Source organism: Leopardus geoffroyi, chromosome A3, assembly GCF_018350155.1.
Source record: "Leopardus geoffroyi isolate Oge1 chromosome A3, O.geoffroyi_Oge1_pat1.0, whole genome shotgun sequence".
Taxonomy (NCBI): domain Eukaryota; kingdom Metazoa; phylum Chordata; class Mammalia; order Carnivora; family Felidae; genus Leopardus; species Leopardus geoffroyi.
In genome coordinates, this window is record NC_059336.1 from 61,407,993 (window position 1) to 61,435,582 (window position 27,590).

A 27,590-nucleotide genomic window follows, 5' to 3' on the forward strand; every position below is an offset into this window, starting at 1 on the left:
AGCCTGGAGCCTGCTTGGGATTCTGAGTCTCCCTCTCTCTGCCCCTCCCCTGCTCACACTCTGTCTCTCTGTCTCTCAAAAATAATAAATAAATATTTTAAAAAATTAAAAAAAAAACCTGTCAGTGCTTTACCTGTTTCCTCATTTAATCGACAGAAAGAATATTAATAATACAGGTAAGGAAACAGGCTCAGAGAGGTTAAGTGTCTTCCCAGACACAAAAAGAACTGGTATTTGTATGTGTCTGACTGACCCTAAGCTCCAAGTTATTTTTATTGTGTCAGGTTGCTTCTGCCAAATAGAGAGTAGGGGTTGAGGGGGAAATAAATTTTGGGGGAATATGAAGAAAAATTATAATTAGAAAGTTCCAGACAAAATGGATTTCAGGGACAGTAATGAGACTTCTACCAGGACCTAGCTTAGTAAAGGTATCTGGGATATTACATTTGGTGACGGTGTCATATTCTGCTCCCTTCGTCGAGAAAGACTTGCTATGAAAAAAAAAAAATCAGCCCAACTAAACATTGTCCTTAGTGATGCAGCTGATTCACTTCTGGGTGGGGAGGGGGGGTAAGCTCCTTGTCTAGTTGACAGTCTGTTAATGCTCACTGACTAGTGGTCAATCCATGGACCATGCTACTTTGGATAACTTTGAAGAGTTTTTTCAAATCCATACCCTGCTTTTGCATTTTTCTCCCTCATTAACAGAGGAGGGAAGGAAGTTGGAAAGGAGGGAGGAAGATTGAGAAAGAGTGAGAGAAAAAAATGTGTGTGTTAACCAAGATAAAATATGGCTCTCCAGGAAAAGCCAAAGGAACTCTTGGCAGGGAACCATTTTAGTTTGCTGACATTAACTGTGGACAAGCCACCAGTGCTTCTAGAAATGACACAGCTGATATAAAATTCATGGTGCTATGTGAGCTGAGAGGGTTCACTAAAACTGACAGAGAGTTTGGTAAATTCCCAAATCACCAGTTCGCTGTACTCTAGATATAACACAGGTATCCTGCTACCTCACATTTATATCCAGTCAGAAATATGCAATCATCAGACCGATTGGGTAGCTGGTTTTTTGGGTGTAAGCAAAAGCATATTATTTGGGGGTCTCATGCTCACTCTGGGAAACCCACAAGCCACAACTAGGAAACTCAACATGAACTAGAGCAGGGGTCGGCACACTTTTTTCTGTAAAAGGCTAGATAGGAAGTATTTTAGGCTTTGAGGATCATGGGGTCCTTGTCACAACTACTCAATTCTGGCATTGCCCCAAAAGCAGCCATAGACAATACGTGAAGGAGTGGACATGACTGGCTTCCAATAAAATGTTATTTACCAGAGCAGGCAGTGGACAGGATTCGGCTCAGAGCTGCAGTCTACAGACCCCTGAACTAGAGCCATGCACATTGACTTCTACGTGCAAACGCAGCAAAAAGATTCCGTTTTTAGCACTATCTCCAACTGAAAGCTGCCAGCAATGCCTACTAAGAATTCTAAGCTGCATCCAGACTCGGGAGAGAGGATGCTATGAGATTATGAATACTGCAACACTTGGATGGCTACACCCCCTCCATGTAATGCTCACATGCTTCACAAGTTCAGGTGAAATCATAGGAAGTACCATTTACAAATATGTACTATTCTGAATCAGGAAGCCCAATGCCCTCACGGATGTTAATCATCTGGAAAGGTTACATGATGGGAAAGTGAAAAAACCGCATGTGGTTGCCTGCTTCAGGCCACAGTCCCCAGCCCAACTGGTCCCTCACCAAACCTAAGAAAAGTTGCTACGTGTCTCAAATGAACAAACTCCTAAAATATTTTCCTAACTCTGGAAGCACAGGGGAATCTTGGATAATTCAGCTACAAACACTACCTGAGGATTATAAAGACATCTGCAGAAGCCTTGAACGGAAACCACGTACCTGGGCTGGACTCGTCAGGAGGGGGGCTGCAATCTGCACAGAAATGGAGGGCGACATGGATGATTAAGGAGCAGCACAAAGTTCAAACACGAACAACTCAACGCTTACAGCAACTGCATCAAGCAGCCGGCAGTAAGGAGGCTCAACTGAACACAGAAGAGGTCGGAGGCCTGCCTGCCTCTTCCCCCAAGAAGTCCCACGCAGGTGCGGGGCTGCTCCGACGCAGCCGAGCCCTCCTGGTGGTAAACACTGACCGACTCCGTGATTCGTTCATTCATGTTGCTAAGACTTCAACATAAAATGCTCTTCAGGACGAGCAAACTAACATATTACAATGTGATAAAGTGCCCACACTGATCACATTGTATGTGACGGAGCCCATGTTGGCTCACGGCATCTGGAAGCACACTTGTAGTGAGAGAGACTGACCAGCAAATTGATCATCCCCAATTCAGAGCCCACTGCCCTGACTCTCAAGTGGAACCTGGGCTGCAGACTGACTGCTGAGACCCCAAGGTGAGGATCCAGCGATGAAACCAATATACCAAGCAATGTCTATGCCAATCTTTAAAATTTAAACCAAATTTAAAACGTCTATGATTTGGGGAAAGACTAGAATTATAATGTCCCTTCAGGTGGCTCAAGGAATGCCAATTTTAATTCAATTTCACCTACACTGAATCGCATTTCAGCAAGTGAGGTACTCATTTCAATATTACATTTCCCCTAAAAACTCTAAAATTCCTTGGTTAACTGGGCGTGCCACTGGAAAAAAACAAGTCTGAAAAGGGTCATTTATTTTACGTCTTCAGGTGGGTGGTTTCAGAGCCCCACGAATAGCTGTAACCGGCTTTATGGAGACTTTATAGTCTGGATTGTCCAGAGGTAGGAGTGCCAAGGGATCCTTCCTCTCTAGTCACCTTTGGCAGTGATTTCTTCAACTAGCAAAGGGAATAGAAACAGAGAAAAATTAAAGGCTCCCATGACTTAAAGGTTTCAGCCTCTTCATTAGAGCCCAGATATCCTGAGACCACCTATCTAACAAAGACAGAAACCCACAGCAGTGTGCAGTAATGCAGAACAGTCATTCTTGTTTAAACTTCTGTCCAGCTAATCAGAATTACTCCAGGCCTTGAAAAAAAATACAGATTTCTGCCTCCCATAACCCTTCCTCCAAGATTCTGGGTCTGAGTGAGCAGGAAGGTCCAGGAGCCTGTTTTATGATCTTCCGTGGTGATCCCAAACGACTGGGTTGTAACCATTCCCCAAAAAAGGGCACCAGGGGTTAAATCTGGCTGGGTAAATTCGATCTTTCAATCAAAGCAGGGAGTGTGTGTGTGTGTGTGTGTGTGTGTGTGTGTGTGTGTATGTGTGTTGGGGGAGGGGTCTCCTCTGGTACTCTTGTACCAGTGACTGGTAACTTAGGCCATGGAGTCCCCTGAGATTTGATTAACACATAATCTCGAGGGCATACAAACCTGAGACCCCGAGACCCTGGTCCGGGGTGTGAATGGCTCTTCAGCAATGAGAGGATGAGAATGTGTGCAGAGCAGACAATGGAAGCCACCAAACGGGGAGGCTGCGGGTGGTGGTTCAGAAGAGCATGGGGCACTTGTGCGGAAAGCGGGGGAAGGAAAGAGGCTCACGGAGCCTCTGTGGTTCCAGCTGGCAGGGACTTGTCAGTGGGTCCCGCAGTGATCCGTGTGTGCCAGGCACGGCTCTGATGAGTTCTGCAGGACAGCAAGCTAGAAGGCAGGGCAACTCCTTAGTAGAATATGAAAACCAAAGACCTAGGACAGGGTACAGAGCTAGAATGAAAAGTGATGATGCCTTTCAAAGAGGTATTCATATATAATAAGCTGGTGTGAACACAACCTGCTCATTAGGCCAAAACCACTACCCCAGGAGGTTACAATGGTCTAAAAAGTCATGGCAGAGCTAAGGTCTGGCCCTTGAGTATAAGAGACTGAGTAAAATAAACAGCTTGCAGGCTCATTCTTTCTGAACCTCCTGATCACGCCCAGGTCTAAACAGGTTCCTAGGAATGTTCGAGATTTTTAAATTAAGGATCATCCACAGTTAATTTAGTGGCAAACGGTTTCATATGTTTCTTTGAGTACTGATCAGCAAAGTTAGCCTCTCTCAAATGTATGCTTCATATTCCCATGATCACAACAGAGCTGATCTGCATGGCAAATACAAGTCATGCCCTAAATACCATAAACAAATGCTCATTTAAATAACTTTAAAACTGCATTTAAATTGACCAATACAGTATGTGCCTAGAAAGAAAGTGACATTTAAGTTATGGCTATGACAGAATATCTGATTAAAAAACTATCTCTGGCATTTTTTAAAAAATCCAATAAATTACTCTTTTTATATCTGCAGGAAAACTTGAAAATTACAAGCAAGACTATATTGAAGAGAAATGAGCAATGAGCTTTCCAATTTTTTTTTTTTTAAGCACAATTTACATTTAAAAAAAATGAGAAGACAGACAGGACAAAAGAGCTCCATGAAACCAATCACAGGTTTGGGGAACTGAAACTATAGCCCTTCACAGATGGAAGGGGTGGAGGATGTGAACACTGTTGAATCAGAGGCTCAAGTGAAATCACGCCCTGGAAACAGACTGCAGGCAGATTGCGAAGGTGAAGGGCATCTTACAAATGAAGGATTTACCAAGAGGCTCTGATAAAGGAGCATGGTTCTGCCTAGAATGAAAGTTGTGCAATTTAGAAATTAAAAGTCCTCACTGTATGAAGCCTAACCCTGGTACACCCTACTAACTACAGTTAGTAGGCCCTACTAACTACTAACTACAGTTTAACACTCCCAAAGGTCTGCAGCCAGCTCTCAGCTGCCTGGCACATAACCCCACCCCCATCAGCTCTTACAGGAAAAGGTGGCAGGAAAAGGTCCCTGAGTGGCAAGGATGTGCCTGTTTAGAAAGCATGCAGCCCCTGGCTTTAGGGCTATATGCAGGACAGAGTGGCTGATTATGCTCCGGGTCTCCACAGGCAGAAGACAGTTTCTGAAGCATGTTGCTTCATGCCAACGTCCTACCATCTACTGAGGGCACTGCCTCGGAGGTGGTGCTGGACAGAGGAACCTAAACTCAGCTCCAAGAACAGGTGCCGCCACCTGACTGAGTTACCAACAATTCCCAAGGCGGCATGCCCTGCTGGAGAAGAGCATGCCCAGCCAATGACAACCAGCCTTTAGACAAGTGTGCTGAGCCTGCTAACAGCTCTTATCCAGCTGTGTCCCTGCATGATTCACCTATTCCTTGATTCTATCAATTCCCAATAAACAATCTCATCAGAAAAGCATCTGCATTTCTGCCTCCTTCAGGTTCTCAGATTGGTTTGCAAACCAGCAAAGCCCAGGAGCACCCCCTCACTGATGTGGCAATGAGACCCAAGAGGGCCTTCTGATTCTGCCTTAGCCAGACATGCAGATTCACACGTGGGCTCCAGGGGCGTGGACTACAGGAGCCTCTGCCCTCACTGCCTGCTGCTCCACACAGTGACCTCTGGCTCTGCCTGACAGCCCTCCCTGCAGTCTGTGTGGGGAAAGAGGTCATGGAGTCAGACAGACAGACAGACATATGCAGCGTGAGGTGGAGGCAGCGTGAATGGGAAGCATGGATGCATACGCACGTGTGGTCAGGCGAGGATGGCATGCAGCAGAGGAGATGGTGGAGGGGCATGGCGAGGAGGGGACATCATAGAAGGGGTCTTCCGGTTTGATCCAGTAGGCGTGGCTGTGCCGGTTACCTTTCTTGCTGGTACAGCTGCCTGCGCAAGGGAAGACATCCTCACAGCCCTCGCCATGCAGGCGCTCCTTCTGCAGCAGCTTGTCCACCCGCTGAATGATGCACTCCAGGCTCTTGTCTACGTTCAGCCACACTTTCTCCTTCCAAACCAAAAGGGCCCATTTGGGTCAGCTCTCCCAGTGGGAAAAACAGAACAGAGCACAATCTACCCACCCCCACCCCTGGTGCCCCCACACACTGATTCCTCTGCCCTGGGCCACTAGGATCATTAAAATACCACGAGTTTAGAACATCAAGATTAATTCAAAGTTCTCCATTACCGTTGCATTTGCTTTTCAAAACACAAATGCACTGCGCTCATTGTTTTTAAAGCTGGGGACACGTTTGCTAATAACTGTCACTGAGGCCAGCTAGGACTTCCCAGTGCCTTCCAGAGCTGGCAGAAAGGCCACAGGGCCCAGGGAGCCAGTGTGTATGCTCCTCTTTCCACCACACACCTCCTACAACCATCAAACACAAGAGACTGAGGGAAGGTAATGGAAACTGCTGATCACTTCATACGGGGGAAGTGGGAAAGCAGTGAGGCAGGGCTAGGAGTGATTTGCAGAAACCCACGCAGAATACAGGACGCCAGGGCAGGGCTGGAGGAGCACTTTGCTGCTGACTAGTAACTCAGTGCCTCGCAGAACACTGCCTCCAAGCAATAGTCCCAACAAAAGGCAAAAACGACCTGTGTGATGTGTTGCTCCCACAGGAAAGACAGATGCTGCTCTCAGGGCCACTCCGTCAGGAAGCAGAATGCTCTGCATGCAATGTCCGGGTGCATCTCCAGACTCCTCACTATCCCCCCAAATACAAACGGCCCTAGGAGGGCTGGCTGCACGCAGAGCTTTGAGGAAGCAGGAGGCCTGGTGAGGGGAGAGGCCTCCAGCAGGGCAAGGGCTCCACAGAGAACACTGCCCCCTTTACAACCAGGTCTGACACCAGTCGGGCCTGCAGCAGCCCTGCCCCTCAGATGGACACAAGGTGTGAAAATGCCATCTCCTTCGGTAAATCAGGCAGCCCTCCAGAAAAGAGGTGTGGAGCACGTCTACGAAGCAGCTGACATGTTAGGCACTTCCGGGTGGGGAGAAGCAGGCAAGAAGCTCTGAGTTCTTTAACCCAAGCTCAGTAGCAGAATAAGGGCCACGAGCAGCAGACTCACCCACTCCTCCTCGTGCCAGTCGACTTGCAGAGAAGACCGGCTATTCCTCCCCGTCCACCTGGCCATGAGGGTGTCCTGGTCGTTCCTAAGCATCACCTGCTCCTCCTCACTCGACGTGGGGGAGGCCTTGGAGGCAATGTAGTCGGGTCGCGCTGCGTTCAGTCCGTGGATGGAGTTGGCCAGCAGCTTGCAGTCGCACACGGTGACCAGCTGCCGGGTCTGCAGCACACACAAACCAAAGCTGCTGAGCCCCCAGGTGAGGGGCTGCAAGGCCGGTCCTCTCTAAGGGCTCAGAACTGTCCTGAGACCCAGCTGCGTACCCTTCTCCATAGCGCAAGAGCCCTCAGGACGGCAGAGCTTAAAGGCTGCCACGTGAGCAGTTTAAAGGTTTCTACAAGAAGTCTGGAGGACACAGAGAGAATGGACGGAGGTCAAGGAACCTCTGACTTTCTTCGATCCCTGCCTGCCTCTGAGCCTGACAGGACTCCAGGAAGGGCCTGAAGAGAGCCCCGGTTCCTTGTCTTCACCGACTCCCTGAGCTGTCCACTCTAGTTATAGGGGACAGGCCTGACATTGGTTCGATGACTGAAGTCTTATCTTTTCTGCATCTAATCCTTGAAGCCCTGGGCTCTGAGCAGTGGGGCTCTCAGCACAGCACTGTGGTTCTGGGGAATTCTGTATGCAGGAGTTAGTTCTGTGGCTCATAATTTTCCTTCTGATAACATCATCTTTCTTTTCTAAGTGGATCTAATTCCCAGCTCTCAATCTTTTTGCTAAGTGAACACATGTGAAGGATATAGCACATTCTGATCAGGAACAGCATCTCACCCCACCAAAGTGGGTGTTAGTGGGGAAGTGTGATCAGAATCTGTGCGTGTGTGTGTGTGTGTGTGTGTGTGTGTGTGTGTGTGTGTTGAGAGACTGAGTAATTTGAAAAAGCATCATCCATCAAGATGATCTGGTGTATCTAATCCCCCAGTTTAAACCAATATTTATATACTTTTAATCAGGATCAAATTTTGGTTAATTAGAAAACAGCTTACTGTTTATATTTAGGCCAATGAAGTTGTATTTTCCTTATTGTATGTTTGTGTAATAATTCAGCTTCTTTTTTCAAATTCCAAGTCAATAAAAATGTGGCAAAAAACATACTGAGTAGGCAGTTGCTAAGAAAGCTGTGGAACTATGCCAAATTCAACAATGAACCCCATGGATTTGAGGGGAGACATATCTGCATGAAGTAGCAGCTGGAAGTCACATGCTCTGGGATCTGTCCTTGGCCTGCCCCAACCAGTTCTGCGGCCACAGGCAAATCACCTAACCTCCCAGGGCCTTTGGGGGAACCAAACCTGAAACTAGATCTTCAAGGTCATCCCAATGTCACCCTTTCTGTGGACACCTCCAAGCACACATGGGGTGTCCCAAGTGTTTCTAGAAACCCAAGGGAGCCCCCATCCCACATGCAGCAGGGTAGTCCCTCCTACCTTGTCTGCTAGAATGGCGAGGGTTCTTTCAAGACCTGTGGCAGACCTGTCCTTGGCTGCCCTGGAGAGCCGCTCTGCATAATAACTCACTTGGGTTTTCAGGGTATTGATCTGGGCAATGATCTCCTTGGCTCTGATGATGTCCTGTGGTATGTAGATTATGGACTGGCAGCTGGATGGTGTACTGTAAAGGATAAAAACAGATTCTAAGGGCTTTCCTCAAATGTATGAAGATGGCAGCAGCATCCCAACCCTAGCCCACAACCAACACCAAGTTAAGTGTTCTGATTCTCAGGGATGTTCTCCTAGGCTAGTCTACCTGTTGACAGGCAAAAGCACATCTCAAGAGATTTCTTCTGTCCATATGGTAGAAGCCTTAAAATATTAAAACAATGAAGTCTTTTATCTCCATTTGTACATGTCTATATTCTTATGTAAGTGTGCACACAGATACTGAGCCCAGTAATTACCCAAATACTAATAATCTTTCACCTAAGAACCTCACCTGTCAAGTTCTCAGCAGTACAGAAATGGAGACACGGGATCTGCTAATCCCAGAGGGGTCAGTTTGCCACAGTGAAGGAAGATTGCCATGGGTGCTGGACTTTCCACAAGAAACCTATTTCTCCATTTGGCCAATCTTCAAACTTTCTGTGCACACCCACATAGTTCTCCTCCCTCACACCTCTGACCACAGCAAACTGGACTTCCTTCTCCAGTGCTTCTCTACTTGGAAAAACAATGTCCCATCGGATGAAGAGGAGGTACAGAGCGTGCCAGGCCAGAGGCCAGGCCTGGGCACCTCAACAGCTTTGAAAACCTGGCTCTTCCTCCTTCCCTGACTTCTCACCATCAAGCAGTGTGTGATCTTAGGATCGATGTCAAGGATACAGCCCAGCCCCTGCGCAGCACAGACACGGGCCTCCAGAGAACTGACTCTACATCCTGGCTGTGTGGGGCCTGGCTAACGTGTCTGGCCATTCTAGTATATGTGCTGCCGAAGCGAGCACCATGTTTGGCCATTCGAGATGGAGGTGATAGATGGCAAGTCTCTCAGTGAAGATCCGAAACCATCTAATATTACACATTTATTTTTCAGACCATCTGAGAAAGCCAAAGAAAGCAGAGAGTGGTAAAGCACCGATGAGGAGGTCTCTTGCAATCTGAATTTGTGAGCTCTAGTCCCCATCCTTATCAGCCCTGACTGGTTCCCTCAAAGGGCTGTCCTTTGGGTTTTGGGGAAGAGAGTGAAGGTGGAGGAGCACAACCTCCATAGTTCCCCCTGGAGATGAGGGCTGGAGATCCTCCTCTGCCAGGCCCTTTCCAGGGTAACCCAAAGGCAGGTCACCAAGAAACTTCCCTTGACAGACTATGGTGTAAACATGCAAAACCCAAAAACCAAAGCACCCCAGAAAGAAACAACACCCCAAGCCCACACACCACAGTAAAACACAATGGATTTGCCAGAAGCCCATGCAGCAGACCGCAACCAAGCCCACGTGATCTGAGAAGTCATTTCACAGCACAATGTGCACATGACTACTTTCCAATCTGCAATCACTCTTCCAAATGAATAGCTGCCATTTCAGACAATTTAGTCTTAAAAATACAATCTCAAATAGAATTTTTAAAAATCTGTTCTTCCCTGGCCCCAATATTTCGAGCACACATGCAATGTGTGCTTCATGTAGATACACACGTGTGTATGTAGATGGTCATGTACACTTCAACCAATACATATCATCCCCCCAAGTCAGAAGGAAAGCACCACCCCCTACTCACCTCGTGTTCTCACAGGCCACATTCTAATAACAGTAATCCAGGACTTACACACAGGAAGCATATGGCGGGGGTGTGGGAAAGTAAATTTCAAAGAGCTGCTGCTCAGTGATGATCGTGAATATACAGTCACCTAGTCCTAAAAGTGGGGAAAGCTGCAGAGGCCTCAGTGTGGGTGGGAGGTTCCTCAGCACCTGCTGTCCCCAGCAGAGCCCTGACATCTCAGGCAGGGCCCAGCCATGGCCCCTGAGCCTCACCAGCTCTGAGATGGCAGCAGCTCCAAAGGGCTGCAGGGGCTTCTGGGGCCTGTCACCAAGTGAAGGGCACTGCACAGGCCTGGCTATAGCCTGAGCCGGCACGTCGGGCGTGACCGCGGAGGGCCTGGGGGAGCGGTGGAGACCCCAGGCAGCAGACAGTGATTTCCAGCTGCCATCTAATTCTTTGGTAGAAAAAGTCACTTGGTTATATTAACTCTTGGTTTGCCCTCAGGGGGAAAATTGACCCAAGGAACACTATTTTAAAAATCTGCATAAATTATTAGGTATTATGAAAATGTAAGCTGGCTTCATTCCCACAAGAGGCAATGGGGAAGGGAAACCTGAAGCCCTAAGACTCTTGTAAAAGAAGCCAGAAAGGGATTCCCAGCCACACCAACGGGTTGACTTGAAATTCCAGCACCTAGGACTTGCCTGGCCTGGGAGGAACAGGACTGGCTCTTCTCTCGGAGCGGAGCGCACACAGCAATGAACTGCTGCCAGATTTTAAAGGTAAAATGGTGGACTGGAGACAGGCTATTCATTATCAAAGAACATTGCAGTTGGAAGGGAGAATTCTGTCTACGAGGCTCTAACTAGGGGCCCCCGGCGGCACCGAGGGGTGAAGCACCTCACAGAGGAGGGGACAGCACAGGCTTTCTCTACATGAGAGCAAGACCCAAACAGACACTCTCTCCACAGACAGAAAACTCACCAACACTCCTCAAAACTGCTAAAGAAAAGAACCAAAATGAAATATTAGGAGTTAGCAAACACTAAATGCAAAACAAAAAATTAAAAAGCCAAGTTATCTTTTGTCAAAATTCTTCAAGTTAGGTGTCGAGGCCCCCACTGCAGGGACAATAAAACTCATGAGCCCAATGTGCTCAGTCATCAGAGCAACATCAGTGCCGTTGCACAAGCCCCAGGGAGACATTTCACCTGTGGGCAAGTTATGTCTGCATTCAAAGGAAAGTTCAAATAATGAAAATCATTTCTGCAAGCAGTTTTATAATGGGAATAGGAAATTAAATGAAAATTTATATTATTTATGTGAAAAATACTCCAGAGACATTTTGAAAATAAGTTCTAAAGTTAACATACAGAGTAATCAGGTTATTAACATCCCGACCTTTCTGGGACAGGGACAGCCAGTGGTGAGCCCTCCTGATGGGCTTTCCCCCCTAGGGCCTGTAGCACCCTCAAATCTCCTACTCTAACCCCCACACAGCCACATGCAATGGAGTGACAGACACGCAATTTCTTGGCTGGCTGTGAAGAGCTGCGGTGGGCCCAGGAAGCTTCCTCTTCATCCTAATTCCCAGAGAACCCTGGAGTCAGTGACTCCTCAGGTGGGTCTGGTTACATGGCTTGTCTGGGCAAGGAAGAGCCCTTGTGGAATCAATCAAGGTCAAGCAGACTGTCTGGGGGCTTCCCAAGAATGTTGCCTTGCCCTTAAGGCTGAAATTCCTCTTCCTAACCCCTGGCCCTTTCTTGTTCTTCCTGCATCTGGCTCCGGGGCTCCCTTGGTTTTGGGGTAACCTGTGCACACATCCCAGTGATGATTTCTCATGGTGTGCTCTCTTCCACCTGCCTGCTTATCCTCGAGCCTCACCCCATGGGTAGAGAAACTCCTACCTGCATCCCTGATCCCCTTAGCCCACTGACCGGCCACTGCACCTGACCTTTCACCCCCTCCTTGACCCAGTCTGCAGTCAGTTTTCTCAATCTGTGTCCTGACTCCTGGCCACGGAAGCACAGAGCCCCCGACTTCCCCAGCAGGTGCTAATGCTCTCCACCTGGAAGCCTTGTTGATCCTCTTGACGTCCCTGGGCCTTTGCTTCACCTTCCTTCCAGCTGTTCCATTCTCCATTGATAAGTCTGACACTTTCAACTCCACATTCTCCAGAGGCTGATCCACGGTATCTGCAGCTTGTTCCTTCATTCCTCAAAGATCTCTCTGCATCTCACTTTCTTCTCTAGTCCCTTCTACGACTACGTGCCTGGTCTGGCCTTTGCATCTCCAGATGCATTCACTTTCATCTTTCCTATCAGCCTGAACACATGATCAAGTAATAACCCTTCTCCCCAAGGGGACACCTTTGTGCTACTTCCTTTACTTCATGGTCCCTGGATCTTACAGGATCATTCACACTCTTGCCCCTACCTCTTACACTCGCATCCCTCACCTACATAAATCCTGATGGGTGACATTCTGGAAGAGTACCAACACTTCCCACATATCCAACACAACAGCTGGGATTTATGGCTGTCTCCACATCACCCATGCTCCAGGCATGGTACTGCTTGCTCCAAATGGTGGAGTTGACTTGTCTGCTCCCAGGTAAGGCAGGGAGCTCCTCAGGGCCACATCTGTCAGCCCCGCAACCCTGGTCACCAGCGTGTGGCCCCGCACTGTGCAGGCTGCCAGCGAGGCCAGCCCTGTCCCTCAGCTCCTCTCCTCAAAACACCATGCCTCAGCCACACCTCACTGCATCCTCCACAACACCCTCCCCCACCTGCCTACCTGGCAATTTCCTGCTTGACTGCAGCTGTGTGCAGCTCCCACCCCCACCCCCTCTAGCCTTCTTAAAACGGGGAATGTTTACCACTGCAGTCCTTTTAGGAAAGGAAACGATCTCTTGCAGGCTTCACACTTTGTGGCATTCGACACACACCACACACCTGGTGTGCCTGACTAGGGGCTTTAAGGGACGGCTGAGCCAGCGGAGAGCCCACAAAGGGTAGCCACCTTCCAGGGGGATTTCAATTTGCTGTTCACTTGCAGGGTCAGGACCACTAATCAGGTGCCCTCATCACCACCCAGCTCAGCCACACACACAGAGTAGCACAGGGGCAACGAGGCAGCTCCTCCCGCCACACAAAAGCACAGTGGATGGCTGGATTTTTGCAGTCATATTTTGATTCTTTTTTTTTTTTTTTTTTTTTTAAGCCTAGGAAGCACCAGACAGCCATACGAGGACCACAGACACCCTCCATATACTTACTGCTTCTTGGTCTCTTCAAATTTGTGCAGCTTTTTGCGGAGACCTCCTGACTTAAAACCTTGGCAGTGTGCTGCTGGCGCTCCGATGGTGACGATGTCATAGTTCTGATCTGAATGACAGAAAGCTCTCCTCCATTACTCTGGGCTCAGGCCTGTGGACAAGCCAGCTACAGGGATATGCACGCAGCTCTGGGACCCTGCCCCTCCGGCCCATTTCCAAGCAGCCTGTTCCCTCAGTCCCATAGCTTGGATTGTCTGCGGGACCCCTAGAGCCCAGCACCATCATCTCAGCAGAGGTTCCTACATGTCTTGAGATGGGGCCATAAAGGGCCGGAGGCAGCCACCAGCAACACTCACCTTGTAACCCTCCTTGGGAAGGGTAACTGACAGGCGACTTTCTGCCACAGAAACACAAAGGGAAGCTGGAAGGAGGACAGACGAGGGGGCAGGAACAAAAGGAGGGAAAAGACGAGGGCACAAAGACCTTACAAAGGTCCTGTAACATGTCTCTTATCTCATTTGCCGGGCAGAAGAACATACAGGGAAGGCTGGACATATGCAGGGCAACTCAGGGGCCAGGTGCACAGGGAGAAAGGAAGTGAAGTGTGATTCAGCGAGAGGAACAGAAAAATAGTTACCTGACCCCCCATCGTCTTGAACTCTCATCCTCTGTATGTGCAAGTTTGTAGGAACAAATTCTAACTTTTTATCTGCTTTCAAACTGCTTGCTTTAAACGAGGGACCTAAAGAAACGGAATATGAGAAAACAAGGACCATTGACATGTACCCTGCACTCAGGAATGGCAAGTAGAACAGAGATATTCTGAGGAAGTCGCTACGAGTAAGCATGAACACGCTGGCAGTGGCCTAGGAAATTCTGAATTACCCATGAGCACATTTCATTTCCAGATGGCGGGTGGGTGAAACACTGGAGGGAGGGAGGCTCGCTGGCCAGAAGACTGGCTCCAGGCACTCAGGTGGAGAGCAGAGCCGGGCAGAAGCAGCTTCAGAAGGCTACGGTTACTGGTGCCCTGCCTTCCCATGACTCAGCTCTCAACTGAAAGGTCCGCCACAAAGACTGATTTTGTGCAACACGATGTCAGCACTGCTATAAAAAGCAAATGGGTCCATGCTAGGGACTGCCTGTTCCAACTTTAGAGACTGCCATCATGCAAGAGCTGAGAAATTGGTTCGACTAGAGCAACACATCTCAATTCTGCAACGGGGTGAAAAGGTCTGCTCATCACCTCAGATCTATCAAGATGAACAGATGCCGCACAGCATGGATAGCGACCCTCTGAAACACAAACCTAAATGTGTTCCCTTGTTTACACAAAGGGTGGCGGGTGGGGGGGGGGGCGCAGTTAAGGAGGATGATGTTTTGTAACTACCATCTACGATCTTGTTTCTCTGATCAGAATCCAACACTAATTAAGAACTACATGCCTAGAAAAGAAAGGGATTATAAATTAACCGACAATCAGAAGAACAGAAGAAATAGACCTTTTCTCTAGAGATAAAAGGTGAATTTTGCCAGGATACAAAATGCAGACCAGCCGATGTCTGCTTTGCATTTTGCCCTAGGAGACTGTCCTCCAGGACCTGATACTCACAGTGGCCCAGAAATCAGCAGTAGTGGCATCCTGAGAGCCTGTTAGAAATGCAGAATCCTAGATCTGCACTGCAGCAAGATCCTCAAGGACCAGGATGCACACTGACATTTGAGATTCTCTGCTCTGGAAACTCAAGCTCATGTGGGTTTCCTGCTTTCTCAGGTAACAGGTACCTGGCATGGGTAGGTGCCTAAGTTCCTTCAGTCATATGCTGCCAATATACTTAGACCTGCCCTTCAGATTCAAACCAAACCCGGGACACCATCATCTTGTCCTCATGCCTGTTATCTGGCTTCTTCTCAGCCAAGTTCATGGACAAGTTCCTATGTTCTGTGTCAAAACCACAGTAAAGACTCGAGATCTTCTTTTAACCCCAAAATTCCCTTATGTAATGGGGGAGAAGGAAAGAATGTGAAGATAGAGAATAAAGAAAAACGAAAAAAATTCATTCTGTTTTTGAATAAAAAGGGAATTAGTTAAGAATAGTCTTCTAAATCTACCCTTGAGTGTTTTGAAAATCAAATAGCATCTTTCAAGAAGAAAGGTTCCTGTACTTGACTCTTTTTTGAGTCTTAAAATGGAGAGCTCCACTTAGACAATTCAGATGTTCAATGCAAGGACTGTTAAATATTTAAACTGGGAAGTCTAGGAAACCACTCTGTCTGAAAGTAAATGGTTTATGTCTTTTGGGCATTTCCCTTGGGCATTTTAGACAAAGATGAAAAAATACCTTGAACCAACAGCCTGTGATTTCATCTCTCTTAAATTTCATCCTACGTTAGTTGGCAGATGACACCAGAGAAGGAATTTTCAATGCATTTCACATACTTGTCTTAATTAAGATCTGAGAAATCCATATTCTAAGGAGTTCACACCTACATGAGAATCTATTTTTAAAAACCCATTAGGAGTGTCTGTCAGTGACAGTACTGGAGCCAGGTTCTGGTTTGCTAGCTGGGAAAGGGGAGACCCAGCACCCACCTTTGTACTGATGGAGGTCAGTGAGGTTCTCCTGGTACGTGAGGATAATGGTCTGGTACTGAGTGACAATCTGGCGCCGGAGGCTCTCCCAGCAAGGGGACAGATCCCCCAACTCCTCCAGTTCACACACTCTGCAAGACACACATACATCAGGCCGTGCAGCCGGCTCACTTCTCTGCGAGGTGCACAGGAGTCCTAACCAAGCAGGAGAACAAAATGGACATGGACGTATCGCCGATGCCAGGGAAGGCCTCGCACAATGGCTACACCACAGGTCTACAGAGCAAGCAGTGGGGCAGCATGACAGAGCGCTCTAAGAGGAATGGCCGTGTGAAGGGCAGGCCACTCACCATGTGGAAAAACACCCAGAGAAGCTTTTCACAGAAACTCTGTCAAATGTCCGGGGAAAACCAAGTGGAGGAGAGGGGCTCTAGGGGAGCGGTTCCTTGCTGGTACCCACATGGGCCATGCGGGTGAAGGCCTGGATTGCAGCCCATGTGAGTCTGGGCAGCACAGAAGGACGTGGGACCGTCCTGGAAGACGAGAGGAGTGGAGGCCTGTAAGCGACTGCATGAGGCCATCTCACTCACCTGTCTCCCCCAGGAGCTGCTGAGACAGCTTCTCACTGCCCCCACGTTCTGGGGAGGCCTGGGCCTTCCTGCCCTGCCCCTAAGAACATTGCAGCGAAACATAAAGCTGCCGAGCAGCAGTCTACAGCTGGACGGCACCAGGTGGCCATGCTCTGCCGCACTTACCCAGCCCCCTCTATTTCAGTGCCGTCCCTCAGGGTAAGGGGCCAGGGCCACAGGGAGCTAGCAACTTTGGCTGTGCCTCCTTTGGCTGTCTATGGGCGTAATGAGTTGTTTAAATCTAAAAGTTACATGAGGGCAGGAAAGGGAGAAGAGGAGAAGAAAAAAGAGGATCTGTCACCTCCAGAAAAATTAAAAGCTGTATAAAAACTGAAATATAAATGTCTTAGCTCAGCAGTAAAATAACAGCTACATAATCAGAATAATGAAAACACAAGATGGATTTTAAAAAAAGAAAAAAGGATAACCATATTAGGAAGCTGGGTAATGGGAAACTACAAAAGACCTAAAATCTGTATCACAGGGAATGAGTAGCTAATCCCTGAAACTGGTTAGTTAAGAGAATACTATATTTAGAAACATAGTGGTAAACAATGGCTAAAAGTGGATGTTTCTGGGAAGTAGATCAGAGAGGAGAAGGCCTCAAGACTTATGTTGTTGGCACTATTATGCTGTTTTGGCACTATTTGTTTTTTCATACTATGCATGTTTTCCTTTGGGGGGGATTAAAAAAAGCTAATTCTGTGTAATCTACTAAATTCTCTGAAGGTAAATAGAGAGTTGTACCATTTTATTATTATTAAATTAGCAACATCAAAGTAAAAGAACACCAACGTGGGCAAGGCTGTGGTGAGGCCTCCGTCCCTGCTCACTGCTGGCCAGCTCGCCCACCAGCTGTGGGTCTGCTCACGAGCACATGAGCCCCATCTGCCGCAGCTGCTGCTGGGCTCTCTCTGGTGTCTCTACCCATGTGTCACGTGGCTCCTTCTTAGGCTCCGGGTGTCAGCTTAATGTCACGGCTCACAGAGGCTTGCCCAGACCACCCTCCTTCTCACCACCCCTTCTGATTTCTGTACGCAGCTCATGCAGCTGGGGCTCTGTGCACAGCCCCTGCTTCTCTGGAGGGTCTGTCTCTCACGGTCTGTCTCGCTCCTCAAGAAGCCTCCCATACCAGGCACACCACCAGCCACGTGTGTAAAACGCACCAATGCCCTCAAAACCAAAATGCCTTTGAAATGAATAAATGCTTTCAAGTTATAGTCTGAGGGGTGCCTGGGTGGCTCAGTCGGTTAAGCATCCAACTTTCAGCTCAGGTCATAATCTCATGGTTCGTGAGTTCAAGCCACACATGGGGCTGTCTGCTGTCAATGCAGGGCCCACTTTGGAGCCTCGGTTCACTAGCTCCCCCCCCCAAAAAAATAAATAAACATTAAAAAACAATATATATATATGTATATATATGTGTGTGTATATATATATCTTATATACATCTTGTGTGTGTGTATACACACACACACACACACACACACACACACACAAGATATAGTCTGAATAATGGGAATTTGTGCCATAGTTAAAAATTATAGCACGAAAACCGAAGATATATGCAAAAGCAGATGGGAGCTAGGAAAAACTGAACAAATATGGAAAAGGTGAAAGGAAAAATGTTAAAATTAAAATAACTGTAAAATAGTACATGTAGACAGATAAAGCAGCTTATTGCATTATTCTTGTCATTTTCCTCTGAGGTTGATTTCTTTTTCAAGATAAAAAAATTTTTAAAAATAGCTGTATTAAAACAGTGAGATTCTGACTGCATTGTTTCCTTTCATGCTCTGTCATATTGTGTTCACAATTAACATCATTTTATGATGAGCAGAAATGACATCTGAGGAAGACAGGAGACACAATCTGTGGTGCTGAATCACCTCTCTGGCTTCTCCCTGTCTTGGGACCACTGGAATATGCCCTGGGCTGAGAGATACGGAGGAGCAGAGGGCCCCAGTGGTCTGTACTTAGGCTTCTGTAGCCTGTATCATTGTGGCCCTACCCTAGGAAACCGCTGACCCAGGCAGCCAGGACCGGAGAACTATCAGCCAGTCCTAACTCTCTGAAGGCCAACTGAGGGGAAAGGAGAAGGGAAGGGAAGGGAGCAGGTACTGAGTGCTGGGCACATATCTGGTGCTTCTGGCACCTTGGCTTGCACAGGAACTCCAAGATACAGGTGAGCAAACGCAGGCTCTGGCAAGCCCAGGCCACAGAGCAGGCAAGTGGTGGAGGCTGGGTCTGCAGTCTGGTCTCTCTGCTGCCAGTGCTCTACCCACCACATCTAACTTTCCAGAAAGGAAGGGGCATACGACATGGGCATGACGGGCGGCTGGTCTCTCCACATGGCCTCACCTGGCCGCATCTTCTTCCAGCAGGAGCTTCACGAACTGCCGGGGCACGTGCAGGGAGAGCACGCTCTCTGCCATCTGCTCCAGGATCCGCAGGTGGTTGCCGTCGGTGGTGGGGAACCGATACATGCGGCAAATGGCGCCGCCGAACACTGAGGTGAGGTGGCAGGGGAGACCGAGGCTGTGTGTGAGCTGGCTGCAGGCCTGTCGCACGGACCCTCCTCCCCAGGCCCTCAGCAGGGCTTCTTACTGCTCATCTCAAGGGAACGAAAATATTTAAACCAAAACCCGCCAGGGGACAGCCTGCGTGTTCCTCCCCTGCGACACGCAATCTTCTTGTCCCAGGATGTGTAACTAACTCTAAAGTGCAGGAGCTGGGGTGGGGAGGTTTTCAGTCACAAAACCCAAGGCAAAATGAGAAAGAGTGAAATGAAGGAGGAACCCTCGCCCCCTCCCCGCCTTGCTTGGAGTATTACTAATTCCATATGCTGGTAAAAGGCACGGCCCTTTGAAAACGCGGCACAGGATGCCTGGCCGTGATAACCAGAGCAGGTGGGGAGGAAAGGGTGACCGCAGGCCCAAGAGGACACTCACAAGAGTGGCAAGAGTACCAACGGAGGAAGCTGTTTACCCGATTTCAGTAATGTGTCTTTTCGCAGCGAAGCATATTTGGATCGGATTCCCAATGCCTCAGTCAAGCTCTCATCAACGGGCAGAACCATCTGAGGATGTGTACAGAAAAGCACAGAGAAGCAGTAAGGCCCAGACAACTCCAGAACACCCAGTAGGAATGTGGCCTAGGTGCATCATATATTACTCTTAAAAAATTAGTCTCCACCATTTACTCTACAATAAACACAATGCCCAAGCCACAAATTAATCCACCTCCCAGTATACTGAACTTAGGCCACGCACACACCATTTTCTAGTGACAAGCTCAGTTCACCTGGTATTGCATTGTTGTGATGTATAGAATGAGAGGGAGGAAACAGATGATGCCCAGGAATGTTATCACAGCCTGATGTTCTGGGCTTATTTGGAGTAATTTTATGGCAATGACCACTTACCAGTGTTTGGACTCTTACTTAGAACTGTAGTCTGAGAGCATGAGAGGGTCTGCGTGAGCAATGATGCATGGGAGACAGGGTGACAGAGAGGGAGGGGAGGAGATGGAGAGAAGGTAGGTGAGAGGGTGCAGAGGTGCACAAGGTGGCTGTGGGGCACGTGTGTGCCTGGGAGGGAAGATAGAACAAAACAGCAAAGGTAATCCCGGTGTCATTCCATACCCCCCACGAGTAGCCCCTCTCCCCTCCTGACTGCAGATTCCCCAGCCAGGCTCCCCCAGCAGAGCCTTGCATACCATGCTCCCTGAGGGGACCCCCTTCTATTTTGAGAAGTGCCTGGGGGTACTTGGCACCTCCTGTCTTGGGGGCTCTGTCTTTCCCTTCCCTGAGGCCAGAGGCAAAGTCGACTTGGACAGGTCCTCTTACTCCTTCTAATGGAGAGGGGCAAGGTGGTGTGCTCACCCTCCCATTGACGGTGTCCAGAGACCGAGTCACAGGAGGCCGCTGGTCCGACTTCTCCTCCATCTGCCAGCCAATCACGGTGATGTTACCCACGCGGTCACTCTCTGCAGATCTGCAATGAGCAATGTGCTCTGGTGAGAGGTGCTGTGCCTGCACTTCATTTTCTGTTTAAATGCAAAACTCAGCCATCCTGGGTCATCGAGGGGTGCCAGGATCCGGCCTGCTGGTCAGCCGGCCAGCATTCACTATATACACAGGCTCTGGGGGAGGCAGACAAGGAAACCATGAGAGCACAGAGAAGGGCTGCATCTGAGAGGGGACACAGCACCACAGAGACCTGTGGATGTGCCTGGTAGCTAGTTGGAGGGGAGGTGCCCACCAGCCCCTGAGCTGACCCTGCCCCAGGGAGTGATGAGGACACATCTCAGAACCAGGACTGGAGAGTACTTCCTTCTGGCACTGAACCCCCTTCTGCTCCTTCCCACCTATCCTTAAGCTCTGAGTAGACCCAAGACCTAGATCTGGACACCAAGTACGCTGAGGTCACCCAGGGTTTCCCAAAGCCTCTGAATCCTGCTATGACATAGTTAATGCCACTCCAGCCCTGGTCAGCTTTGCCCCTAAGACCCCTAAGACCCCTCAGGGTGGCTGCCCGCTGCGTGGGTCCATCTGATTCATCCAGGGAAGCCCCAGGGATACCCAAAGCCTCAGCCTTTTTATTTCAGATGTCTGATTAGCCACGTTCTCAATTTTTATGTGGTCACATATACCGACAATTTCCTTTGTGACTTTTTCTCATTGTTCTCATGCCTGGAAAAATGTTTCCCCATTCTCTCTGCGCAAGAGTCGTACATAGCTCCTTTTCAAAAGGATGAGGTCCTTCTCTTTCATTTAACTCTAATCTAATTAGAATTAGTTCTATCACAGGATGTACCTGAATATTTTTCTCTAGCAGCCCTTTGCCCCACAGTACCCTTTGCATTTTCTCTTAAGACTCGCCCTTTATCCTGAGTCAGGTTCCCTAGGCACACTGAGGACTGCAGCCCAATGCCTGCCACATGGCCGTCACCACAGCTTCAGAATTGTGTGCTATCCAGCAGGTAATTAACCATCGCCAAATTCCTTTTGCAATTTCAGACTATTTTCCAAAATTCTACATTATTTTGAAAAAGAGAACACCATTTTAGGGTTTGGGTGAGAACTGTCCCCAAAATGAATTTAGACACGGCTGACATCTTGACCTCTTTCATCCTTCTTCCAGAGATACAGTACGGGTTCCCTTCCTGCTTTCCTTCCATAAATATTTATGGAGTGCCAGGACCTGTTCTAGGTGGTTAGGATTCAGCCATGAAGCAAGACAGACAAAAACCTTGCTATCTAGCAGATCATATTCTATTGGGGAGAGAAGAGATAACAGACAAAAGTATGTATGTATCTAGACTTCCTTCAGGTCTGCTGGGCACATATTCCCTTTAGGTACAACTGAGCTCATATTTCCTATGGACACCACGCATTGCCACTCCCTGACAGGCCCACTTCAGTGAACAAACCACCTCCTCACTTACGTCAGCCTTTGGGACAGGGCTGGGCACTCTTTCCGTACAGGAAATGGGGCCTTTCCCCACATCCATGCATGGACATCATAGTTTCAGATTATTTCAAGGGAATAAAATTAAACACCAACCTTAGTGTTAAATGCAACCTATGATGCCTGTCTTGGAGAAGATCTTTGACAATGAATGTTCCAGAGCCCAGTAAATACATCTGAGGAAGAGGGGGGAAAGAAGGCATTAGTATGCTTGCTTTGCCTCTGGTCCAAATAACAGGTCTCAGAGAAGTCCAGCTGGCTGGTTCCCATAACACATCTGACCCTCATCTCAGGAGCCCAACAGAGATGCTCAGGAAGAAATTCCTAAAGACAAATATATTTGGACATCAGTTAATTTGTGACCAAAGTAATAATGTTAATCTGTGTTCAGCTTTCACTCAAATGGTTAAAGAACTTTAAAAAAAGGGAAGAAAAATCTCATGAACCACAACGTGTTACTTAACTGTTCCCTGAGATCTATCTTTGACATCATACACGGAGAGTTTGATTTGTGTCATCTGATTGATAAGGGAGTCTTGAAAGAAGGCAATACTGCTTAGAAATATAGGATTGTTGGTTCCCTGGAATAGAAAAGAGAATAATCAGAATACCGAGTTTGATTTTTAAAAGTAAATGGTTTTGAAACACACCCAAATTTTCAGAACGAGACACTAATGTTCTTACCAACTTGGATCAACACAAACACTAATGGCGGCTTAAATGGATGCATACAAACCAACCAAAATGCTGCTTTCCAAGAAGGCAAAGTTGTCTGACAGACCTCTATAGATCCAGGCACAAGCAGGCTCACCGCCCAAGACATGCCTGAGGGCTCACTCTAAGGGTTTCTCACTCAGTAGAAGGGATTTTCCAAAATTGAAATAAGTTGGATGTACATGTGTATTCTTAGTATTACAACTTCCGATGAGTTATATACTTGGATCTACCACTGTGGGTTGTTCCTTTAAGATGTACAAAGACAGATGAAAATGAATGGCTTGAGTCGTTTCTTATTTCCAGAATCCTGTAGTTGGCATAATTAAGGCCTGACCTTTTGAAGGCCATGCCTTTCAAAGGACTAGCTCTTGGTTTCCAGATCATAGGTAGTCATTTGCTGGCAGCTTAGCCCTGCCCCACCCCCCACCCCCCCAAGAGCCCCATATCATATTCTCTTTCCCAGGTAGTGGTTAACTATCTTAGCCAAATGGTTAATGGTTCCTGTTTGTACCTGCTGTGGGCTCCATGCCTCTAGCTGCTCTCCCTCTGCAACTTCAGACCTAGTCTCTAAAAGTCTGCCGGACAACCCCTCCTGGGTGGCCTGCTGGGGCCACAGCCCACCCAATCTCACCCTCCATCTGCCCTTCGTTAAGCCCATCTCTGCCTCTCTTCCCAAGGAGGCCACAAATGTCTGCTTTGGTGCCTCCTTCTCCGTCATTCTCAACCACCCAGAGACAATGAACTGCTCCCACAAACCCACCTCCAGGGCCTATCACAAGCACCCCTTCTTTCCACTCCTTTCCACTAACCCTAACCCCTTCTTTCCACTCCTTCCCACTGACAGTAAGGCCCTACATACTTCCCCAAATGACTATCAACTAAGGACCTCCCTGAAGCACATCTAGTCAGGTGACTCCCCTCGGAAAAGCCTGCACTGGCCCGCTACAAATGCCTGGCCTGACGTTCAAGGCTTCTCTCCCTTGCACTTCCACTTGGGCCTTTTGCATACACAGAACAGGATAAAATTATTTCCCAAACCACATGACACTTTCCTGTCACTTGCCTTTGCGTAACGACCACAGAACTCTGGCGTGATCTTCAACACGTGATCCCCAGACCGGCAGTATGGGTATCACCTGGAAGCTTGCGAGAAGTGCAGACTCTTGGGCCCCACGCAGATCTCTTAAGTCAGAATTTCACTCAGTGCCACCCAAGGAAGCCTCTCTAATCCTCACAGCTGGATGGGCCCCCACACCCCACGTGTTGACCTCATCTCTCTACTCTACCCCTTCCCACATAACTGTGCAGAGATGGACCATGTTCACTCTGCCTCCCTGCCCAAAGGATGGTATGCTCCTTTAGGACAGGGACTAGGCCTCCGAGGTATTTGTATGATCCATAGCACCTAGCACTGTGCTCCACATATAGGCAGTGCTCAGCAGATGCCTAGAAAACAAAATTGTTCATTTGAACTTGGAAATAAGTTTCCAAGAGAATGAAAAAGGGTGGTCTATCTGATGTAAAATGGGAGAAGAGGAGGAAATGTAGTTTAAGTTTGTTTGAGACTGCTAGGGAGGGGTTAATTTGCATGGATGCTCACATCACAAACAAAATCCTGTACAATCTCATATAACTCCTACCCTTAGTTCTCATAACTTACATAAGGTACAAAATTATCTAAAAGAAGTTTGTAAAATTCCCAAGGTAAAAGCATATCATTTACTTTAACGTAAAAAGTAAATACAAAACACACAGTGCAAAAGGACATACCAAAAAAGCCAATAAAAATGGGGGTATGTCCAGTAAGAAGGCTAGTTAATAGTTAACACTCTCCAAACTTTGATTAATGAACAAAATTCTTCAAAAGTAGCAGCCAAATGAAAATGACAAGGAAGAATGAGCTCTTACCTCTTAAACGGCAATAACCTTATGGGATCGTTGTTCAAGAACAACCAGCCAATAGCAAATCAATAATTATAAATAACTTGGCAAGTATAAATGCCGGTCAGATGAATGTGAAGGAAAATGTCAATGTACTGAAAACCCGTGGGGAAGCAGCAACAATTCACATAAACATAATTGCAGCTACAGGTGTTCAGGTCACTCACAGCCCTCCCATGGGGGCTACAAACACCATGCAAGTCCATCGCAGAGCTCCAGGGGACAGGGCTAGCAGCACCCACCTCGATGATCTCCGTCTGTGCATGTTTTGTCCAGAATGCCTGAGGAGGGGTGGTTACACTCACTGCTACAAAACTATTTGGTTTTCGATCTAGCGATGGAGTATGCAACTCACTGCAAGCTATAGAATCAAGATCAGAAAGAAAAGAATCCATTAAAATCAGGCTCCAATTAGTTCTCTGTTCCAAACACACCCAAAGAAACCCCCACCCCCCAAAAAAGTAAATGACACTAAAGTGATAAGACACTTACATTGTCAGTTATCACATGAAGGTGATCTTTTAAACTAGAAGCGATCTCTTTGCATGTGCCCACCCCCCACCCCCAATCTCTCAGCCCTATGACAGCAAGGCTGTAACTGTCAGTAGAAAGCTGGGCTGAAGGGGGCTTTCTGTGTCCATGGACTAGAACACAAAGCCAACAACCTCACATGGGGTCTGACCCATAACATGTGACCTTAATAACTAACTGAACTGTTAACTAATTGAGCTAAGCAGCCACACAGTCTGTAAAATCAAGACACAGCTACACATGCCTGCATCCTATGACTGGTGGCTAGCCCTGAGCTGTGGTGTCCTACAAGTCTCTGTGTGAATGTATGCTGGAAGTAAATCCAAAATTCTGTGGCAGCATAAACAAAGTTTTGTTATGTTTTGTTTTTATTAAAGAAGTTATTGCTCATTTTATTCTCCTTATAAACCTCATATCAAGTGCAATATTATTATAAATGTTACTTTTTGGAACTAATGGTACCAAATTTATCGTACTAAGCATTTTTAATAGATAAGACTCAGATAATTCTATCACAGAAGGAACCCATAAGAATGATGATCACATTTCACTGAAATGAACATGCTATCTGTTGTAAAATGCACTCTGAAAGAAAAAAGACCCACTGCCATTAGACTATGCTATGCTATTGATTGTAAGACATTTTCTGATTAAAGAGTAAAACATGAAAAAATATACATCATAGAACTGATGAAATACGTGGCCAATCAAACTTCAAAACTGGTCCACACAACCACCTTTTTTTGAGGAGTAATAAATGCTTCCCAGACCACTTCAAGTCTTTGGTCAATTTCCAGAGATCTAAAGCAATGGACTGTGGCCATTTTTGCCAGTGTTCTCATTGCCTTTATGGAGGAGAGGATCTTTGGAGGTCCTTACACTATGCCATTCCTGCCCTCATCATTCCCATTTTCTAAAATGTTCACTGGTGATTTACAATTTAGAAATTGATTTTTGCTTCTGAAAAATAATTCCGGTTCACTAATTATCTACTTGTATCATCTTCTCATATGACTTTATGAATTTTCATCATTTATTGAATATAATAAAATATAAAAAGCTTAGGTTTTTAGTTCGGTTTTGACAATCATATGCACCCATGCAACCATCACCACAACAAGATAGAGAACTTTCCTTCAGACTAGAAATTTCCTCTTCATACTTCCTAGTCAACCAATTCTTCCCCTACCTCTGCAACCAATTTCTGATTTCCATCATTTTTGTCTGTCCTTGAATTTCATATAAATGGGATGTATTCGAGATTCATCTATATTGTTGTACATAATCACTCTTATTTTATTTTATTCTATTTTGTTCTTTAATTTTTTTATTTTTTTTTATATTAAACAATGTATTGTCAAATTGGTTTCCATACAACACCCAGTGCTCATCCCAACAGGTGCCATCCTCAATGCCCATCACCCACTTTCCCCTCTCCCCCACCCCCCATCAACCCTCAGTTTGTTCTTAGCATCCAAGAGTCTCTTATGGTTTGCCTCCCTCCCTCTGTGTAACTTTTTTCCCCCTTCCTCTCCCCCATGGTCTTCTGTTAAGTTTCTCAGGATCCACATAACAGTGAAAACATATGGTATCTGTCTTTCTCTGCCTGACTTATTTCACTTAGCATAATACCCTCCAGTTCCATCCACGTTGCTACAAATGGTCAGATTTCATTCTTTCTCATTGCCACGCAGTATTCCATTATATATTTATATATAGATATAGATATAGATATAGATATAGATATAGATATAGATAGATAGATACACATACCACATCTTCTTTATCCATTCATCAGTTGATGGACATTTAGGCTTTTTCCATAATTTGGCTATTGTTGAAAGTGCTGCTATAAACATTGGGGTATAAGTGCCCCTATGCATCAGCACTCCTGTATCCCTTGGGTAAATTCCTACCAGTGCTATTGTTGGGTCATAGGGTAGATCTATTTTTAATTTTTTGAGGAACCTCCACACTGTTTTCCAGAGCGGCTGCACTAGTTTGCATTCCCACCAACAGTGCAAGAGGGTTCCCATTTCTCCACATCCTCGCCAGCCATCACTCTCTTATTTTAAATTGATGAGTTAGATTCCATTGTGGGAATGTATTGCATTTATTTAACCATTCCGTTAATGGACATTGAGTTGTTTCTAGTTGTAAACCACTGTAACTAAAGCCACTACAAACATTCCTGTTCGTCTCCTTTTGTGGACATAGGCTTTCATTTCTTTTGCTTAAGTACCTAACAGAGACATTTCTAGATTAGAGCAGAGGAT

At 47.0% G+C, this 27,590-nt stretch overlaps 1 protein-coding gene across 20 annotated transcripts in view; it reads right to left on the minus strand.

The window, feature by feature from the left end:
• INPP4A (inositol polyphosphate-4-phosphatase type I A) overlaps positions 1 to 27,590 on the minus strand; it is a 150,672-nt gene that overhangs the window by 40,998 nt on the left and 82,084 nt on the right. For 6 of the 20 annotated variants that reach the window (XM_045445782.1, XM_045445773.1, XM_045445767.1 and 3 more), the window contains 14 exons: positions 25,026 to 25,144; positions 22,590 to 22,706; positions 22,222 to 22,301; positions 20,538 to 20,649; positions 19,643 to 19,733; positions 19,016 to 19,163; positions 16,026 to 16,156; positions 14,070 to 14,174; positions 13,433 to 13,541; positions 11,140 to 11,157; positions 8,392 to 8,575; positions 6,908 to 7,126; positions 5,588 to 5,843; positions 1,923 to 1,955 (listed from right to left, as the gene is read on the minus strand). In XM_045445782.1, the coding sequence (XP_045301738.1) occupies positions 1,923 to 1,955; positions 5,588 to 5,843; positions 6,908 to 7,126; positions 8,392 to 8,575; positions 11,140 to 11,157; positions 13,433 to 13,541; positions 14,070 to 14,174; positions 16,026 to 16,156; positions 19,016 to 19,163; positions 19,643 to 19,733; positions 20,538 to 20,649; positions 22,222 to 22,301; positions 22,590 to 22,706; positions 25,026 to 25,144 (1,722 nt within the window). The remainder of the gene's footprint in view (positions 1 to 1,922; positions 1,956 to 5,587; positions 5,844 to 6,907; positions 7,127 to 8,391; positions 8,576 to 11,139; positions 11,158 to 13,432; positions 13,542 to 14,069; positions 14,175 to 16,025; positions 16,157 to 19,015; positions 19,164 to 19,642; positions 19,734 to 20,537; positions 20,650 to 22,221; positions 22,302 to 22,589; positions 22,707 to 25,025; positions 25,145 to 27,590) is intronic. The other 14 variants (XM_045445784.1, XM_045445786.1, XM_045445779.1 and 11 more) reach the window with 7 other exon arrangements.